General features: G+C 42.2%; 1 protein-coding gene across 1 annotated transcript in view; it reads right to left on the bottom strand.

Moving 5' to 3' along the window:
* LOC143155090 (fibroblast growth factor 18) overlaps window positions 1-20,473 on the bottom strand; it is a 188,296-nt gene extending 167,823 nt beyond the window's left edge. Inside the window, exon 1 of the mRNA XM_076327401.1 lies at window positions 20,189-20,473. Coding sequence (XP_076183516.1) covers window positions 20,189-20,202 — 14 coding nt within the window. The 5' untranslated portion in view covers window positions 20,203-20,473. The remainder of the gene's footprint in view (window positions 1-20,188) is intronic.
* Between the last annotated feature and the right edge of the window lie 1,122 nt (window positions 20,474-21,595).

The following is a 21,595-nucleotide window of genomic DNA, read 5'->3' as shown; positions in this document are numbered from 1 at the left end:
GAAACTGTTCGAACTGTTTAGTCAAAGAACTATCTATCCGTACACGAAGCAAACGAAACGATGAGTTTATGTTAAATTTCATGTACCAGAATCTTATCAACGCGATCCATGTGTATAATATACTGATCAGTTAATCAGTACAACATATTAAATCTACATACTATACCATTTTTGACCTTCCTTTGTCATTCATTCTCGATGAAAGTCGAGATAATTTTCCTCTTCCATCGAGTCAGATTATTGTTTTCGCTAAAATCTTGAAAAAAACCGGTTCTACCTTTTAAGTAAAAATCAAAACATTCGATGTACCAGAGTTTCTCTAGCAAGGTATATCGATAGCAATTGCCCTATGTAAAGTTTTTAACGATATCGAGTAGAATCTCACCTCCCGTATTATTTCTATTCACTAGTCCTATAGGTTTATTAAACTACCCTCTGGAACGAAACTAATTCGATGCACTTGAGCTCAATCGACTACCATTTCGACCAATCGAGTTTGTAAGATATTTAGATTCGAAATTGGTGCGACAATAACATTTGGAACATTCAAGTTGAAACTCGTTCACTTGAATTTAGAATTGGTCACAATGCACTTCCAATGTAACGTAACACTATTTCAAAATCCAACCTGTAAATGTGTATTGAAACATATCGATCTTGAGTTTAGATGAAAAAGATACATTTTAGAATCCTCCTTCGTTATCACTAATTATAGGTGGTATGATCCGAGCAGCGCTCAGCCGGTGACTACAAAAAGAACAAGACCAGGTGTACAAGTCCTTCGTCTCTGATATTCGCGGTCCATTTTGTTCGTACACGCGTGTACTCGTATCGCGGCGTTGAAGACACGAGTTAGCCCGTGTGTTGCTGCCTATATGATAAAAGAAAGAATGTAATGGGTTGGATCTGCTTCGAAAAGTTTCGAAACGCGTGTACGTGTAATGGCACGCGTAAAGGGCGAGGAAAGGTGAGAATGGAATGCGAGGACGTTGCTCATTAGCCATCGAGCAACTTCAATCAGATTATGGAAGTTGCTTTGGCAAGGCTGGTGGTAGCTTGTTCCGTTCTGGCTGGTCTGATTGGCCGGCGTCGATATTCTTCGCGAGACGTGGACCTCTCCTAAGTGTTTCACCGAGGTACCGTGTTCACCGAGTGGTATTCGGATGATTTTATTATTTGGCGCCTTGAGCATCGGTGAGTCGTTATGCAACGGTTCTTGAGTGTAAACCCTTTGTCTGTCGCGCACCGACTATTTTCCCTCGAATCCGAAGCAATTGTTCCTACGCCTATCGGTTGTTCGCTGCAATCGTTGTAATCGTCAAATTGATCAGTGTTCGTAAGTGCGAAAATTGAACAATTTTGTTCTTTCCCTTAAAATATTCTACACCTTTCTCAGTATCGTTCTTTGTAAATGATTGTAAGTAATGCTGACAGATTGCGTTACAGATACGTCAGGCGTGGTTTTGATGAAAACAATGCGAGCGCTCGGGCAAATGTAAACTTGCGTGTACATTGTGTGCTGCGATAATAAAATTTCTCATACCTTCGAGTGTCGTTGATATTTTCACGTCGTTATTTTACAAATGCCCCCAATAGAGATATCACAAAGGCGTCAAATTCAAAGAACACAAATTTTACATTCGCGAATGTGTATCATTGTTCATCGAAGCATAATATTTCGGTAAATATTAGTTTTTGGATCCATATACCCTAATTTCTTTTTACTCAGTTTTTCATACTCTGTTCAATAGCAGAGCCAAATTTTATACATTGTAATTGAAAAATTCAAGATGACCTTCTTCGTACCTTAATAAAAGAAACTATATGAAAAGAAACTAGTCGTAGCAGTGTACGATCCATTTCGTACCCCATAATTTTCGTTAGAAACATTTCTCCGCGTAATAAACGATTTTCAAGTAATTCAGCTGGCAGATCTTGGTGAATCACCCTGTCGCACATCTATATGTGCGACACCAATGTTTTACTTACTTATCTCTTTTAAGGTGTTAGCTCAATAATTGACTCAAAGTATAAACTCGGAACGTTGAGCACGGGAACTTTAACGATGTTAAAGTCGACGGTCAACGCGTTAAACGAGTAACACGAGAAACATCCCGTATGCATATTTATTATATGTACGATATGTGGAACAGTCGGTTCGTTGGTCATCGATGACAACGAAAAAAAAAAAAAAAAAAGAACTCGCGAAAGGACGAACTTATAAATTTGTTTCGATATCTGTGCGTTGACTCGGTTTAAAATTTTTACGACAAGTTAATAGACTTCCAGCTTTTGCTCATCGAAGATTATTACACCGAGGCTTCCAAGTTGTTGGATAAATTTAAGAGCGTCTTAACGTAGCAACATCCCGATGCGGAGCGTGATCATGGGGCATTATCTTGCCGCTGGTTGCCCTCGGGCTCCGCAATAAAGTGAATCTCTTCGTCGCGACTTTACGGTCCTCTCACGGTGTTAACATACCATAATACCCGATAATCTGGACGCGTTGTCGCACCTACGCTCCTACGCATTGCTAGCACGTACATACGATAGGAAGCATCGTGCACAGGTGCGCCGCCGGTACGAACCCGATCATCGTTTTCGCGATGAAACGACACTACGCTTAAGCTCATTACGGAATCAATGTTATTGTACACACTGATTAAATTGGATATAACGGTTGTTTATGGACCGATAAATCCGAGCTTACGTCGTTCAGCGAGGGAACAAGCTTTTGTGAAATAATGATGTACACTCGTGGCAAATGGTAAAGCATTTGTCATGGACCTTGTTAAGGGATACTCTATTACAAATGTTTCGGAGTACGAAAAAATAGGAACGATTTTATCGACGAACGCGCGTCGAATTCCCGTTGATTGTTGTCGCAATTAGCGCAAGTGCACTTCAATGGAAAATATCATTAAAAGTTTGTCGAAATAGATATTACTTTCGTCTTTTTCATCGTATCCACGTAACGCTACTAAACGTTTCGAGACGCGAAAGAAGCAACGATTCTAAATCAAATTTCTACTCTTTTCTGTTCTCGAAACAACAATTCACATCGGGCGGTAAACGATCGTATTTCGACGGTTTTTTCTAACAAATTGGATATCGGAAACGTAAATACAACGTTCGGGGTGAATATCGGTAACCGTCGCATCGTTTCTCAAACATCTTTGCCAGGATTACTTTCCATCGCGCGAATATTCGAATTTTGTAATCGGTTCGGGTATTAGTAAGATTCGACTCACGTTTGGACAGTTTCACGACTATGTAAATACGTCGCGTTCGGTCTTTCGTCCGATACAACCAGTACGCTGTTTTTCTTTTTTTTTTCGTCCGCGTGTCTCAATGTTAACCGATAAATCTTACGATCTGGACGCAGAGATGTTCCCCGAGAAACATACAACTAGACGGTATAATTAAAACATCGTGACACTTTCTATGTGTTACGGCGCGGTGGAACCGTTACGGTTACATCCACTGTTACACTGTTCTCTGAAAGGTATAATTATATTGTTGAAGTGAAATTGATCGTTCCGAAGTTAGGTTGCTTTTCGTATATCAAATTAGTGAATCGATGGGCGCGTCGGGTGCGAGAAGCATACGCGTGTAAGCGAAATGACGATAAAGGGAACAAGCGCGATGAAGACGAGGAGAATGGTTTCTTACGAAAGACGGACCGTCGGAAGAGCGAGACGGACAGAAGGAGAAACAAAAGGGAGAAGGAGGAGAGATCGAGACGCAAAGCGAAGACCGATCAATCGAGGCCGAGTGACAGGCGGCCGGTGGTATCGCAAGCATCGACACGACGACAAGTGCCTTGCACACCGTTCTAAGTTACCTACGGGCCTTGAAACGTATCTTCGTTTCGTTGACGTAGGTATACCCGTAACAGTAAGACCGACCGAACGTGTTGGATAAACGCAACGATCTCGTAGCTCTTTATTCGGCGCTACGAACATCTTGGAAATACTTTCGGTCGGGACTTTTAACGGATCGTACCGAGAAACGTTCTTCGAACGATCCGTCTTGAACGCAGCAGTCGAAACTTTGGAAACACGATGTATGCGTATTTTGAAATCTGAACGTGTTGGATAAACGCAACGATCTCGTAGCTCTTTATTCGGCGCTACGAACATCTTGGAAATACTTTCGTTCGGGACTTTTAACGGATCGTACCGAGAAACGTTCTTCGAACGATCCGTCTTGAACGCAAGCAGTCGAAACTTTGGAAACACGATGTATGTGTATTTTGAAATGTTCGAATCTACGGAGAAATCAATTTGAAAAAGTTCATCGAATGGACGAACAAGCCTGAGATTTACCGATCTTGGTGATTCTTTACATCGCTACGGTTCAGTTTCGATTCGATGACTTTCGGTTCTAATTTCGGAAGATGGAGCGAATCGATCGATTACGCGTACACGAGGATACGCGTACTCGGTGTCGAGAAAACGAACAAGAGTATACGTTCGAGATAAATATTCCCACGAACCGTTTAAAACGTAGTATGACTCTACGGATAACTGGGAATAAACCTGGACCCACGGATTTTTCGTCTGGAGATTCGCCCCTTTTTATCTCGGAACGAGGCTTCGCCGTGCACACACGATTCGAGAAGAAGAGGGAACAAGACGCGCCAAGAGAGCGAGCGAGATAGAGCAATGGCCGAACGAATCTCGGATTATCCGCGTTCAGCGACTCGCAACCGAGAGCGATAAGGCACGCGCCCGGTACCGGCTCATACGGTATAGCAAAATTAAAATTTCTCTACTTTTCGTTCCAATTTAACTCAATACACATCTATTACTGTCGTGCAACGGATATCGAAAATTACAACGCGGAGACAATATTTGCAACAGTTCGAAATATTATATATTCGAGTAGCCGGTATATAATTTATTTTTCGCACTGTTCAATGATAATACAATTGTACATAGTGGGTTGTTAGGAGAGTCATTTTGTTTTCCAAATTGGAGAATATATAATTTGATAAAATGTTTACACACTTTATAGAAAATCGTGTTTCATTTTCACCAGAAAAAAAAACGAAATGACTTTCCGAACAACCCAATAGGTTGTTCGATGAGTTTTATCGAACGATAAAACATATCGAAGAAACTAGTGTATCGCTGCGAATACTTTTGCATCGATATAGCACATTTCACGTTTAATCGTTTAAACTTGATTTCTTCCAACTCTTCGCTAATATCGTTATCCAGTGAATCTGGTATAGCGAGCCACGGTTTAGCTAACAAAACTGCTTACTTTAACGGATTGCTAAGTAAATACTTGACCGGAATGCTATCGATCTGTTAAGCTATTTCGATGAAAGTAATGCGCGACGAGAGCCACGATACTCAGTTCACGCAAGGACCCGATGCAGAGTTTTCTTATCCCCTTTTGTGAATCATCGAACGCTGACCCTTCGGGTAGCGGATACTCGCAATCGGTTGTTTTCCTCGAGATATTCTCTCCGAGGTTGCGAACTGTACGTGTTCCATTGTTATTTGAATATATACCTGCGACAACTATCGTTTAAATATAGAGTATTGTTAAAGGCAACTAGATATTGTTGTAAATGCAACGCGATGCTTGCGTGTTGGAAACGAGAAGCGTAAGTTTGGCAACGACATAACGTGTAAACCGGAAAAGACCATGTGCCTAGTTACTCTTTTTCCGGTGCGTTCGCCCGTAAAAATCGAAAGATTGCATTCTATCCGACATTGCGGCGAAAGATGTGATAAAACGTTTAAACACACGATATTAAAATAAAGCGTTCGAGTTGTTTCAGAATATAGTAAATCCTCGACTTTCGCGGTTAATTCGTTTCGAAGCTGTCCGTGTATAAACACGACGAAGAGATAGAAAGATCAGTTCAAGGGTTGAGACGAATTCGAATGGATTAATTTTTACTCCATCCTAGGTACATATATAATACTCGAAGGCCGAAAAGCTCTAATCCGATACGATTTGCAATTTCTTCCAGAACATTTTCTCTCCGCGACATTGTATTCGGTGCACGATCCTAGTTTCTTCTTTACGAAAAGAAAAATCGAAGATGGAAGCGCTTTATTTAACATCTAATCACGAATGTACATCACAGGTAATATTATTTAGGAATTCTCGACCACTCAGATTCGTGTCGCATGGTGTCCAAGTTATTTTATTTGCGAAAATTACAGCTAATCGAAGTTGAGCAAATCCATTCGCAGTCTTTTATGAAAAGCAAATAGAAGACAGGAGCGCTTATTTAATAACTAACTACGGGTGCAAACTGCTTATAAGGAGACAATCGCGTATTTACGAATGTACGCTATTATTCGAGAATCCTTGTCCGCTGTTAAACATCCGATTTGTGTTGCACGGTGTTCGAGATCAGGTTCGTTGAAATATTACAGGTAGCTTCGTGAACGGACGATCCAACGCTACGAAAAATTCGAAACGATACTCTCCCTCGATAAGAGTGCACCTACCCGTACGTACCAACTTAACGGGTACGATCTGTAACGTTAAACGCAACTACTTCCACAAGTACTTTTGGAAAGTTCGTTCGGTGCGCAATATTCGGCGCGTAACTTCGAAACGAGGAAGAAGATGAATATTTTACGGAGCGATGCGCAATCGCGTGAAAGGAGCGCGTATTAAAATGGTATCGCGTCACGATGTAACCGCGAGGTTCCATAAAATCGAGGAAAGAAGTCGCGGAAAGGCAAAGAGCGGAATAGATGTTACCGCGGCTAAATTGAGACGGCAATTTTTCGCTGGTGAGTGCGACGCCGCAAAGGACCCTGTCGTCGTGTTCATGTGCAAAAGAGGCGGTTACAAGAAAGACTGCGAGCAGATGGATTAATGTAAAGGCGTACGACCCTAACAAGCGAATTATCTCCGAGATATATTGTGCCGCTTCATGGGTGGTTAACTCCGCGCGAGCAGCTCCCAAGAGAAGGAGAGGGAGAGGGACAAGTCCCAAGAGGAGTACTGGTAAAGAGCGGCGCGGTAGGAGGAGGAAAAATAAAGCGAAAGAGGAAGCGGCGGATACAACGAAGAGGAAGGGGCAAGAAGAAAAAGGACGAAGCGAGGTCAGCCAGCTTCCAAGTTGAGACGACTCTGTGTAGTCTGCCTCCTTCCGCCTCGCCTCATCGTAATGCCTTGTAAGCTCTACTAATCTCCTTACCGGGCTTCTCTCCTGATTTACCGAGATGTTTTCATTGTCTTTGCTGACTTTAGCGACCGACCGTAAAAAGTCGCTGGGAGCGCTCTTTTCGGCAAACGTTATTCGTATCTACGTGCCATCGACGTAACGTTTCCCCCGGAGAAGCTAGAACGATTCTCGAGCACGCTCCGATTATACGCTCCGTTCGAATTTTTCCGTATCTTCGAACCGTAAGGGGTTCGAGACCGTCTCGCGGATTTTACATCGAAACGGTTTCAAGGCCGGCTACGATACCGTATAACCGTCCTAATACCGAGTTATTAGGTCGCGCGGGAATTTAAATTCGCATCCGCGGAACCGATGCCCGAGTTTCGAGTTCGAATCGAGCATTTTTTCAACGATCGTAATTTTTGCTACCGTTAACGGCGACGCGACTCGACTCGACTCGATTCGAAGAAATTGTCAACGACCGTCGAATGGGATCGCAATTGGAAAGTTCTCGACGGAGGAACATCGATGTCCCTCGAACCGGCGGATACTTGGCGATAAAAGTAAAGCACGCGTCGCGGCAATTGACACCGATCGCGTACCCGGTTCTAATTATCCGTCAAAGCGTTTGATACGCAAGAGTTTAGCGACCCCTTCGTTTGCAGAAAATCTACTCGGATGCCGTCTGCCGGTCCACGCGGGAGCCTGGAATCTTTCGTTCGCGGAGCACCGACTTTTTCTCGGAAGAATAATATTTTCTTATGACGAGCGGGGAAAGGAAACAACTCTCTCTTCGTGTCCCAACCTACCGTGCCGATCAATGGGGAAACCGAATCCGCCTCTACGTCTCCACGATGAATTTTTCCACGGCACGCACCGACGAGCACAGAATATAATGGCGGTACATTGCACCCCGGACATAAATTCTGCGATCAAAGTGCATCGCGTCGCACTAGGGCGAACTTTAAGGATTTTATGCGATTAAGTTCTTCCACGACTCGGTCCCTTCCCTCTCCCTTTATCTTTCCTCTGTCTCTTTCCTCGATTCCTCTTTCGTCCGTCTTCTTCCACGGATACAGCCTGTCCTTCTTTCTTTCCCTCTTCTTCGCTCTTTTTCGCTCTATGCACGACCATCGGTCTCGTCCACCGTGACCGGAAAAATAAACCGAATCCCGTGTGTACAAGGAGCGGGGGAGCACCTCCGTGAAACGGAGTGGGAGAAGTAACGGGTGTTTCTATTTTATTTTAATTAGGCTCACAGGCCTAATACCTTACAGCTGGTACATCGATACGACAAGGTACAACATTCGTTGGTCTTCCCATTCGTTAGAGAGATTGGATTCGGCTTAGTTTTCGAGCCACGATCTTTTTCTTCGACAGTGTTCGATGGCACCGTGATCGGGTCTCCGCATCGATCCATCGCTCGTTTCCGTTCACTGTCGTTCCTCCTCTAAGTCGGTAACACGACGCGATGGATTCTAGCGCTTTATCGAGTTCGACTCGAATACGGACGACAAATCGCCGAAGTTTTAAGTATTTTCAAAAAGAATCCATCCTGCGAAAATATCCCGGGTGCGGTGTGCGCGACGCTCGGATGTGCTCCTACTATTCCCGATAACGGTGGCAGAAGAGGGGGCTGAAATCGCGAAAACTGGAGAGGAAGAGAGAATCGGGGAGAGATAAAAGAGAACAAGACGGAAAGCCGAGAAAGCTGGCCATAAAATACGTGTGCATGGATGCATTTACGAACTCCCAGGCCCGTGGCAACCGGGCTGAGTTTCGGAGGATGAGGGATGAGGATGCGACGGGAGAATGGGGGGTGGCGGTTGCTTTCACGTAGCAGAGTTGTTGCCAGTTGTTTTCCCGGGGGACAAATTTATAACTTCGTCTCGCTCGAGAAGTTCACGGAGAACAAACCAAAAATCGCCGCACCACGGGATCTGCTATTGGTTTTTCGTAGACGGATCGACGTGGAATACGTATATCCCGACTGGGTTAGGTTTCATCGGGTTCGTTCAATTAACGCGGGCACCGGTGCTTCCTCGTTATTTGTCCCGACCCACTTTTCACGAAAATTTTCACCAAGTTTCGCCCGTCGCTACCCGTGTCTCGAGACGCTTCGGAATCGTTAAGGGAAACCTATGGGCGTGTTGTTGCGAATCTACGCTCCGGATTGCATATTTTTCGTATTCACGGGCCAAAGTGTTCGTATATCCGCGAATTGCAAAGAGCAATCGTAATAACGGTAACGTTAGGACCGCTATAAAGTAAAAACTTGCCCGCGTTAAGGGAAAATGTACACCGAGAGCTTAACTTTTGCGATTTTCTATACGGAATATTCGATATTGGTGCGCCGTTTCTCGCGAAACGTTGTAAAATCAACCCGCGTAGTTTTAACGGCACCGTGGACCAACACCGTCGATAAACTTCCAAATCGATCTCTCTCGCGATTCCCGCCAACGATTACGGGTCGTTTCGATCCGGCACGATCGATCGATTTAAGCCCGCGAGAGTATAAATTGAGCGTAAGGACCGTGGCAAAAGATTCGTGTAAACGGTATACAAATCAGCAGGATATAATTTAAAGCGTTGTCCGATACTAAATATTCAACGCTGTCACCTACTTTCGTTCCCGGCGATGTTATGCAAATAGAAGTGACGGCGGAAAGCAATTTACTTTGGCCGCTTCGTACATCGATCTTTTCGATACGGCGATCCGACGAAATACCACGATAGACTTTTAGAAAAACCGACTAGAAGTTTCCGTTTTGTACTCGAGGGACGAGAATCGGTACGACCGTATCCAAGATTTTCTCGAAACGTGGTCCAGCCAGGCCTGTAATTTTCTCACGTTGGAACCATGACGCGTCTTAATTTTCACTCGGCGTCCGGAATCCGAGTCGAAAATTGTGCTAATCCCTTTAAAGTGACCCGTGTTCCGAATGATCGGCCGCTCAGGCATAAGTAACACAACAGGTAGGTAGAAGCAGAGGGCCACCACCGGGATACCAGAGACGAAGAGAAGGAGAAAGACAGAGGCTGGAAGAACAAAAGCAACGCCCAAGCTCCACAGGTGCTCTCGTGAGTGGCTTTCCGTTCGTTTGGATAACTGTGGACGAGTCGCCAAGGCGTTAAAGCAAACAACGACCGAGATGAACTTTCTAACGCTACGCTGATGCCACACCGTGACGGTTGGCCCCCTTCCTCTTACTTCGGTCCCTTCGAGGCCTCTGACAACTTAAATTACCTGTGCATTTCCTAATGCAAAACTCCCATCCCCCGACGAACGCGCATTTTTCTTTCGAGAAAAGTTCACTTTCGTTATACGTTATACGTTACACGTTATACATTACACGTTACACGTTATACGTTATACGTTATACGTTATACGTTATACGTTATACGTTATACGTTGTACGTTATACGTTATACGTTATACGTTATGCGTTATTCGTTATACGTTATGCGTTATTCGTTATACGTTATACGTTATGCGTTATTCGTTATACGTTATGCGTTATTCGTTATACGTTATACGTTATATGTTATTGGTTATTCGATATACGTTATTCGTTATACATTATACGTTATATGTTATTGGTTATTCGATATACGTTACACGTTATATGTTATACGATATACGTTATGGGTTATACGTTATACGGAACCGTTCGTATCGATATTTTTTCCAGTGTTTCCTCAATCTGCTCACACGTTCATATTTACCTTCGAATTTACAGCCAGCTTTGTAAAAAAATTGTTTGTCGAAAAAATATCCTTAAACGCATCGATGTTATGGAACACTGTAGTCGTTCTGAACAAGAATATTTAAGTCCAATATTTTCTTCGATACAAAACACACTCAAATTGTACAATGAATATTTGGATCTTCATCCTTAGATACGTCTAGACTAGATTAGGGAGAATATTTAAGTCCAATATACTCTTCGATGCAGAACGACTCAAATTGTACAATTAATATTTAGATTTTCATCCTTAGATACGTCTAGACTAGACTAAAGTATTCTTGAAAGCTAACAAGGGTTTACTTAAACAAGATTTTGAAACATCGTGCGTTGTAAACAAGCGTATGATATTTACGTTAATGCATTGTATTCTACCGCAAAAAAGTAAAACATTGATTACACGTATGAAAAGAAGTTATATATTTTTATATATTTACAACGTAAAAAATCCCGACTACAAGTGTTTGTGGCGGATATAACTTGAAAAACACGGATTTATCGATAACTATAAATACACAATTTATCGAACTACAAAACTTATCGAACAACCTATTATATGAAAAAGATACAATTTCTGTTTAAACTTCTTTTTACGAGTGTCACCATTTTGTAGTTATTCCGCGAAGAAGAAAAATCTACACCTTTTCAAGAGACAATTTTACTTTCTTCCAAACCGTATTACAACATCGACGAGAAATGCTACTTCCACGCAATGTTTTAAAATTTTTTACATTTCCGGGTTCCTTAACCTTCCTTGCTATACTCGATCTAAAAACACTATAGTAAGTTAGAAAAGTCGATGTACCATTGAGGGAAAAATGAAAAACGAAATTTTCAAGCGTTGATCGCTTCAACATTCGCCTGCACAATTGTATGATATATCTGCTGTGCGGAAAACATTGTATTTATGTAAAAAGTAAATAAAATTATCAGATATAATTACGTATTTTTATTAAATAAAGATTATTATTTTAATTCGATTAATAAATGCATCAGAATTCGTTGCAGTAAATTACGTAAATAGTAGGTGCCATAACAATAATCATTGGAATAGTTATACTCTGGTAACAATTCAGTTCTCGCTGGTAATTTTCAAAAGAACCGATATATTATCTATAAACCGTAATTATTCTTTAAATAAATTTTTAAAATTATCTTCAAAATGAAAACAAGAATAGAGAATTATATATTGATAAAAATTTCTTTCTGTCTCTGTATTTATTCTGTTTCAATGATTAAATAAACAATTTGATGTATAAATTAGGAAATTTTGTAACACAAGATTTATTTCTGTTTCTTTTAGGTATTTCTTTTGTATCTAGAACTGTTCTCAAAATCGATTTAACTATAAATTACTGTCAAGCTTACTATAATCCATAGGAAAGAGGAAGATTATTTTCATTATAATTTCTGAGACACATACCGAGAATGCTCTTTATACATAGAAGTGTAGTACAATCATTACGTAATTCTAGTTTTTTTTAAATAAACATCATGGAATTGAGAACGTTCGATACATACCTGCTTCCATCGACAATTAAGTTCTTTAATTGTATTATATTCTATAAATATCGATCCAAGTCTCATTGTCCTGGACAAAGCCTGGTAGACTTTGGCAACCGAGTTATAATTTGCGATAGTCTGGATAAAACGTGATTTTTTATAAATTTATTAATTCGACGGAAGGATGCGAAACTAAGAAAACGATCACGAGCTCCTACGTGAAATGTTTAAAAAATTCTACGAGGTAAACGCGCGAGAAGAAACGTTGAAAATATTTGGCCAACATTCGATTCGTATGGGCCTTCGGAAGAAAAATCATAACTTCTAAACTAATCAATTTTCAACCCAAGTACTCTAATACTTTCTCAAAAAGAATACAACGATGTATCGATCGATGTATAAAAAGAGTAAACAGTTTTGTTTAAAATACTTCAGGTAATCTGGACCTTTCATCGAAGAAAAAGTTTTTTAGCAATTTTCATAATTGCAATTTGTCGCTAGCTAAATACCGACGAAATTTTGTTCCAAACATGTTTCAGCAGTTCAACGGAAATTAATAACAAATCCCCTGAAATATCACAGGTACGCTTGGACGTCTAGATGGTAAACGTGTCAATAACAATTTCGATGATTAATTCTATTGTAAGCAAATTCGAGCAGCTGAACTCAATATTAATGTAAAGTTTATACGCGTGTGTCCTGAATACGTGTACACAAAATCACCGAGTTACTATTCGGTAGATGTTTTAATAATCGATTCAAACTTTAAGATCAAATTAAACAGACGAATCTACCATTAACATCATATGTTTGAAGATTCGATAAATGTGCGCGGTAAATTTTTCCGTTCAATTTTAATAACCGGGTCGATATATTTGATAAAAATTGACATAGTATTAAAAACTAAATTTATTCATCGACACGTTAACATGGAAGAAGATCAAATTAAACAGACGAATCTACCATTAACATCGTATGTTTGAAGATTCGATAAATGTGCGCGGTAAATTTTTCCGTTCAATTTTAATAACCGGATCGATATATTTGATAAAAATTGACATAGTATTAAAAACTAAGTTTATTCATCGACACGTTAACATGGAAGAATCTGTAGTTCGTAGACGTCGAATACATTTTTCTCTCTTGGACGAAAGACTGTGCGCGAGTATCATCGAGGACCGTTTTACAATGGGCGATGAACAACACGGATCAAGAATCGGGAGGTGATACCAGTTTCAATGAACCGCAGTAAAGTGAGTTTATTGTGGGATCTAAAGCGCGGAATATCTAACCTGCTCGAGGAAGTGCGAACGAGTCTCGTAACGGCACCTGCTCCGCTCCTACTGGATGCAGTTTAAATACTGGTATCGAACAATGCCCGGACCGCGCGACGCCGGAATTTGATTTACAGCGGAATTCCTACGACGCAGGACGTAAACAGGTACACTGCGCGCCCACTGCTCGATGTCGATATATAAATCGTGAGATGTCGCAAGTTTCGGAACGAAAATGGTAATGGTAGTTGCGCAACCAGCCCGTCAATGTGTACGCGAATACTATAACGCTCTGTTAGTTACCACGCCTTTGTAACCACTCTACATGTTTTATGGGCTTAACCGTCCAATGAAAGCGGCGGATTCTGTACCCTATCCATGTACCGTCTAAAGAGAACTCTTTAATGGAACGAATACAAGGAACTAAAAGGGGTTAATAGTACGAAGCATCGAATGCTTCGATGGAGCATTTACCCTTGGTTGTTCGGATACATAATTCCAGTACTTCGGGGTATATTTTCTGGATGTCGGTCAACGACCATCTGGAATACTATTGGGTTCGACGATAATAATCCCCGAGTTCGCTGTTTATTATATTTCCGATATCTATTATTAGATCCCTTCGTCGTTTCAGTAGTGGAACCGAGGTGGAAGAAATATTTTTAATTCGAATAATTTCATTCGTTATGTAAAAACGAAGCACTACTCCGTTTCGTGTAATGTAAAATTGAGAGTACATCGTACGTACTCGTATAAATATTGAAGATATATTTTTAATTCGAATAATTTCATTCGTTATGTAATAACAAAGCACTACTCCGTTTCGTATAATGTAAAATTGGGAGTATATCGTACATACTCGTATAAATATTGAAGATATATTTTTAATTCGAATAATTTCATTCGTTATGTAATAACGAAGCACTACTCCGTTTCGTGTAATGTAAAATTGAGAGTATATCGTAGATACTCGTATAAATATTGCTTCGTAAACAACGAACGATAAATACTTTGTAGAATATTTCGTTCGAATATCTAAATTCTGTTCAATCGAAACGATTAGATACATAGAAAGGGACGCGGTCAACAGATATAGTAATTGGTAGCATTATCGAAAGATGTTCTTCCACGAGATTTAGAAGCTGGTGATTAATTGGAAATCATTCTTTTAGACAAGTATTACGAGATATGTTTCACTACTTGCTCGTGTCATCCGAATGTATTGTTACTCTACATATCGAAGAATGTTACTCGTAATTTCAATTTTAGACCTCCTAATTGGCTCACAAAGCCATTTGCAAATTAACTATCGATTACAAATTCCTCGTAGTATTTTAGATTGCAGAAACGGGGAAATTCGTATAAAAGATGACGAACGACACGAACGTACAGAGTTTTTACACACGGATTGGACTGTTAAATTTATTTATTCGTTGTGAGATATATCGCAACGAATTATAATTTTCATTCCTCGAGCATCAAATATAAAATTGATTTATCGGAAATTTTTATCTTTGCTACAATGTATCATAATCACCTGAAAATAGTTAATACGTACTTCGAAATTTAATATCGTCAATTCTTATCATTATTCGTCTCGAACCGATCGAGAGATTATTATTTATTTATTGTCCGTATTGTGCAAATAAGATGGTACGGATAAATATAAAAACGAATGAAATAAGTAGTATAGAAACGCGTAAGAGTCCTAGTGCAGTATTCTTATCGAATCCTAATTTATCGGTTAGTTGTTAAATATTAATAACGGATCACAGGAACAAGAAACATTTAGTTCCCCAACGGTAAAACTTGAAATATTTTCTCTGTATCGAGGCCTATACGCGTACATAAATAACTGGCCGACGCGATTCTTCTTGCATTTGTTTTACATGGACAGACATCAAATTGCGAGCCTTAAATTTGGCGAACTTACTACCGTCAATGACGCGTGCGATACACGATCGGGCATAAAGGGCGAATGTCACGTTAGTTTACATTCTCTGACGAATTTTACGACGTGGTTGCGCGCTGTAAAAATCATCGAAGGGAGTTTATACATAGCAGGGAACTACACGTATTGGAGCAACTGGATTCACCGACACAAAATTTCACTTCGGGAAAGAAACGAGGCATTATTTTTTTATCACTATTTTCCGATAACCATTGTCGGTAGAATTTCGACGCCACCGATAACTTCGCGTTTGAAATATTTACAATTTTACGGTAAATCTCGCCAGAATCGCTAAATAAATAAACAAATACCGTGTATTCGAATTTGCTTCCAAACTGTCGATTTCTCTAATATTTCCGTTGTTTCGATTGAAACAAAATTGATTTTGATTTTCCATCAAAATTGAATATTGCTGTTCGGAGCATTTAGAACAGAATTTCTAAATGATTTTTATAAATGTTAGTTGCATTTAGAAACGTTTGTACGCACAAGGGTTAAAGAAAGGGTTAAAACTTTCAAATGGAAAGGGCAAATACTCTGCAACGTTTAATAAACGTACGACTATAATACAAAACTTGCTTTTGCATATTGTTCGTTACGTATCGTATTGTGATACATTGAATAAAGTTCTTATGCGAAAAACTGAAACGGTAAAGATATTCGCGAAAATATTATCGACTCGTTGATTCTTTCGTGCAATATCTAATCTTCCACTTTGTGATTCTATATCATAAATTTTTCTATCGAAAACCCGCGGACAATGTAGAGCGTTTTATTTTTCACGATTCTAAACGTTACGAAGATTTTTATCAAAAGCGTGCGAGATAGCGAAAATTTTAAAACTATGGCAACCTACGAAGCAAATAGATACCGATATAGATTAAGCGATCGAAGTAAACAAATTTCATTCTAAGCAAAACTAACTACGAAAAAATACGTCAAAAGCGTTGAAAGTATTTCGTTAATTCGACGATTGGAACCACTTTGAAATCGTTTAGTCGATTTAGACAAAACTGCCATAAATTTTAATCGATTTGAACCCGTAAACACGACCTGTCGCAATAATAAGAATCGATATTTCATCATCCACGATCGCGTAGAATTTAGCAATCGTCACCTTCGAATTGCGTTAAGTTAAACGGATTTCCAGTGATTCCGTCGAGCTCTGTTCCTCTCTACGTGCCTTAAAATGCCAAGAAACGCTTTTGACAAAACTACAGATAAATAACCTCGTCGTGTAAACGTCAATCGACGTAAAAAATACAACCTGTTGTGGCAGGTCCTATACGCGTAGGAGGCATATTTTGGCGGGTTCCTCCGCCGAGCATTCCACGTAACGTTGGACGTATGGATTATTGCCCGATTATTTATGACCAACTGCAAAAGTCAGCGGACTACGGGCGTCGATAACGGCGACATTGCAACCTGACTTGGTGTGTAAATAATCGCACAGCTTAGCTCCGTACCGTGTCCACGATTACAATGAACCAGTCGCGTAACCACGTATCGACGTATCAACCCTGGAAAGGACTTCTAGAGTTCCTATCGACGCCGTGCATTCTCACAATAGCTTATTTCGCTTCCTTCGATGATTTCGAGAATTTCAAATCGAAACGAACCAAAGAAATATTTAATTTCAAAATGTCAGATTCACAAGTAAAGAAAAAGTTGACCGAAATGGATAATTTTAACGATTCTATACAAGCATGATCTTTCTTCTTTTCTAGACAAACTTCTTCGATCACGTTCGACGGTATATAATTGAAGAAATTTTCATATGGAGAAGAAACTTGAGAATAGAGCTATTTCTCTTTTCTAGAATTATACTTTAAAGTATAGGATAACGGTATCTTATTCTTCGTTGAAAAAATTACAGAACCTCTCGTGACACGAAACGATCGAAATTGTAATCCATACTGTCCTATAAATCCATATAGATACACATTGGATATAAGTTTTTTCAAACGAATCGGGAGATAAATCTTTGGATCGAAGATCAGAGAAACAAGTGTAAATATTGTAGCGTACCCCGAGGAGTTATCGTTTACGGATAATAATTCGCAGAAATGAATTTAAAGTTAATTTTATCGTTGTTCGCCCGCCTTTGGGTAAGACGTTCATTCTCTACGCGTAGCGTTACTCGGCCAAAGCGATCTATTACTCGCATGGTTTCGTTTCTTTTAATACGATTACGCGCCGTGACTGTAAACGTACCGATACTTTTCACAAAGATCGCTACTTCTCTTCCCTGAGTGGGAGAAATCCGATAAAATTGAAGCTCGGCGAGAGGGTCTCGAACGACCCGTAAAGCCGCGTCCGGGAAAAATTATTCCAGAGTTAAGAAGCGCGTCTTATGTAAAGTAACGGTTGTTGGTAACACCGAAAGCTCGAGGGTGACCGAGTCAAGACACCTGGCACTTCTGCGTTGCCCTTTTCTTCTATGTTCACGTTGCCTTGCGGCTTCCAACGACCCACTTTTGCTCGGCCCCGATATACGACATGATTACGAGCACGAATATAAAGAGGAAGAGAAAAAGAAAGAGAGAGGTTGGAGGTGGTGGGAGGGGGAGGAGAGGGAGGCGAAAAAACGGACGAGGAAGATCCAGGAAACAGAGGGAGTGCAAGCAGGTAAGCGTGGAATCGTGATTGGATCGGTGCCAATTCCTCCCGGGAGATACGACGATTTGAAATTCAATGCGATGAAAGGTTTGCCTCCTCTTCTCTTCCTTTCAACCCTGCCGCCCTCTTCGCCTACGTCTTCGAGCGCGCGTTTTCGGCCGCGTCCTACTCGCTAAACTATATAGTTCGATTCTGTAATATACGCTGGCTCTAAAGTATATATCCCAATTCGCTAACCCAGAGACCGGAAGCACTGGCAACCTTTCAAGTTTCCCAGGTTCGGAATCCTTTTAATTCGGATTGCACTTTTAATCGGGAGGAGCATTCTTTTCTTTTTTTTCTTCTTTCCTTTTTTTTTTTTTCCTCCTAATTTCATTAACCCCGGCAACGGTGAGAGCGATCCGCGTACACGGTGCGCGTGTTGCCTCGCTCGGTCTCGCGTGGGCGTAAACGTTACTTGGAACCGGGAACACCGAAGATTCATGCGCGCCGACGTGGAATTTCATTTGGTTGCGAAAACATCGCTTTTTGGATCGTCGTTCGAACGCCTCGCGATGATGTAAGAAATCGATCCTATCGCGAAACTACCGCTTCTCGATGAAATTGAGTCACGTACGAACGAGTTCTCGACTACGTCGACCCGAGAGGTCGCGTCCTCACTTCGTAAAAATCTAGTCGCGAAGCGCGGAGAAAGGCGGAGTATCGTTTATGCACGATGGTTACGGTTGTTTACAATTTTCGAGACGAAATACACCGCGAGGGGGAAATCTCCGAGCGCGGAAAGTTCCGACGGTTAATGTCCAGAGGTCAAAAGACGGAAGCCGATTAATTAGAAACGCGTCGTTGAACCACGGAATCTTTTGGAAATTCCTCCCCTCGGATGTCGCACGGTACGTGGCACTTGGTGCGGTCGGAGAACGACAAAATGAGGGGCAGGCGAGAACGTCGTTCACTCGGAAATATCGCCGGGGGTCTCGCTTTTCACGAATCTTCGCGCAGCGTAAGAGCGATTATCGCGGACACGAGTATGCGTCACATGGGTTTCGGATGATTTTCCACGAACGAAATACTCCGTTCGGATAATATCTCCCGATGGCTGAACGGAATCCTAAAATGTTCGCGTCTCGGTGAAAACAAGCCGAGAGTTTGTCACGTCGAGCGGGTGTAACGCCTCGGAGACTCTCCGGCAGTTACGAATCGAGGCGAATACACGCTCGTCGTTGACCGAAAGACGAAACGTGCGATATTTTTGAAATTCAATCTGCCGTGCGCTCGACGGGAAATTCGGAACGATAAGAGGCAGCTAGTAGCGCGGGAAATAAAAACGTTAACCGAACGCCGGAGAGAATATACGAGAGAAATCCACGAGAAACGGAACGTCTCTCGAAAATTCCTCGTTCTTCTCTCGTTTCGTCGAAAGAAAATCACGAGCGTCGCTCCGATCGGAAAAATTCTCCCGAAAAAAAAGAAAAAAGGAAAAAAAAACCGTCGCGAACCGGATCTTCGGTGACTCGTCCACCAAAGGGTAGATACCGTTTATCGCGTATCGGTCGTGCGATAAAATTATAGATTTACGAGACGCAAAAATAAAAGGAAAGAAGCGCAGCAGTAACCGTTCACGCGCGATACTCGCTGCGAGCCGACCGGCTTCGTTTATAATAAAAGTCGACCGCAAGAAGCGCGTGTATCTAAAAAATGATTTCCGTTGAAATGTTCGCGGATGAACTAGCAAAACACGATCCACATTCAAAGCGTGAAATTGAAATCCGTTACCGTCTAACAGCAACGTCGAATATCGTCGGTTGCGTCCACATTACGACCGCAAGTTTGTTTCTTCCGTCTTGGCCGGTAGTGCGTCGTGCGAGAAATCAAGTAGCAAACTAAAGGATGCTACGGCTTATCGACGTAACTACGAAGACACCGAAGTACACATATTTCGTGCACTGACCTTATAACGAACATGTGTCTCCCGTGGTCCCTGGATGGACAGTCATTGGGTCTCAGACGGGGTGGCTCGTAGTATTTAGACGACGGTGATTCAAATATATACTCGTGCACAGACGCACCGTGCCGGCACGACCTTGACGCGGCGGGTACCCGGCGATGGACACGCGTGCGAAAGACACGCGTGCACGCGACGCGGCGCCGTGTGATCCTCGTGGCGAGTCCGAACGGATTCACGGACGATCGAGTACGATAATATCCTCCCGAGGACCACCGTTTCTCACCGTTTACTTTCGTTTCTCCGGCGAACGTTTTAACTCGTCCCGTTCTCGTTTTCCTTTTCGTTTTCGTTTTCGTTTTCGTTTTCGTTTTCGTTTTCGTATCGTATCGTAACGTATCGTATCGTATCGTATCGTTTCGTTTCGTTTCGTTTCGCTGGAACTTGCCTCTTCGGAATCCACCGATCGCGGGCCGCGAGCACGCGAAAACACCGCCAGGCAAGGATAGCGTGGAAGACAACAACGACCAAGACGTCGAAGACGACGAGGACCACGACGACGGTGTCTCGTGGCGGTGGTCGATAGCGCGGCGCTCTACTGACGTCGCGACGCTTCGTCGTGTCGTGGCCCGCGGCTCCTACACGCCCTCCCTCCGCCGCCCCACGACGCCCTCAACTCACTCCGGAACAACCCGGAAACTGACGAACCGCCGCCCCCACCTTTGAAAACTACCCTTATTTCGTACCCCCACCATCCGAGCCGACACCGCCACTACCACCAACGACACCCCACCACCGCCACCTCCGCCGCCTCCGCCGACTCCGCCGACTCCACCGACTCCGCCGACTCCGCCGACTCCGCCGACTCCGCCGCCTCCGCCGACTACGTCGCCACCCTCGCACCAAGGACGAAGGACGAAGAACGACCACTCGACTCTATCGCGAGGAGAACTTTTCCGCCTAGACAGAGTCCTCCTCCCACGATCGCCCTATTCTTTCCTCCGATTTCCTCCGATTTCGTCAGATTCACGGATCGGTATCGGTGTTTCGTATCCTATCGTAACACGGTGACGTTAAATGCTCGAATCTAACCACGAGAACTACTTCCGGTTCAACGGTGATCGCGACTATCTTAATTTCGTTTCGCGCAACAAGCGTCGATTCCGCTTCGATGATTCACGCTCGAGTGTACAGGATGAAGAGGATCGAAAGAAAAAGGGAATAATATTGATCGAAAAAATCCGATTCGAAGATCGTTTCGAGCGATCGTTTTCGTGTACACTTTCGTATTCGTTGGCCTCTGCAATGTTTACGTACCGTGTTCGGTCACCGGCCACCGGCTACTCGTCGTTGATCTATATCGGTGAAATCGTAACAACGCCTCGTACGGTAATTGTGGATACGTTGACACGG

The sequence above is a fragment of the Ptiloglossa arizonensis genome, chromosome 2 (genome assembly GCF_051014685.1).
Source record: "Ptiloglossa arizonensis isolate GNS036 chromosome 2, iyPtiAriz1_principal, whole genome shotgun sequence".
Taxonomy (NCBI): Eukaryota; Metazoa; Arthropoda; class Insecta; order Hymenoptera; family Colletidae; genus Ptiloglossa; species Ptiloglossa arizonensis.
This window is presented reverse-complemented; position numbering and strand designations above follow the sequence as displayed.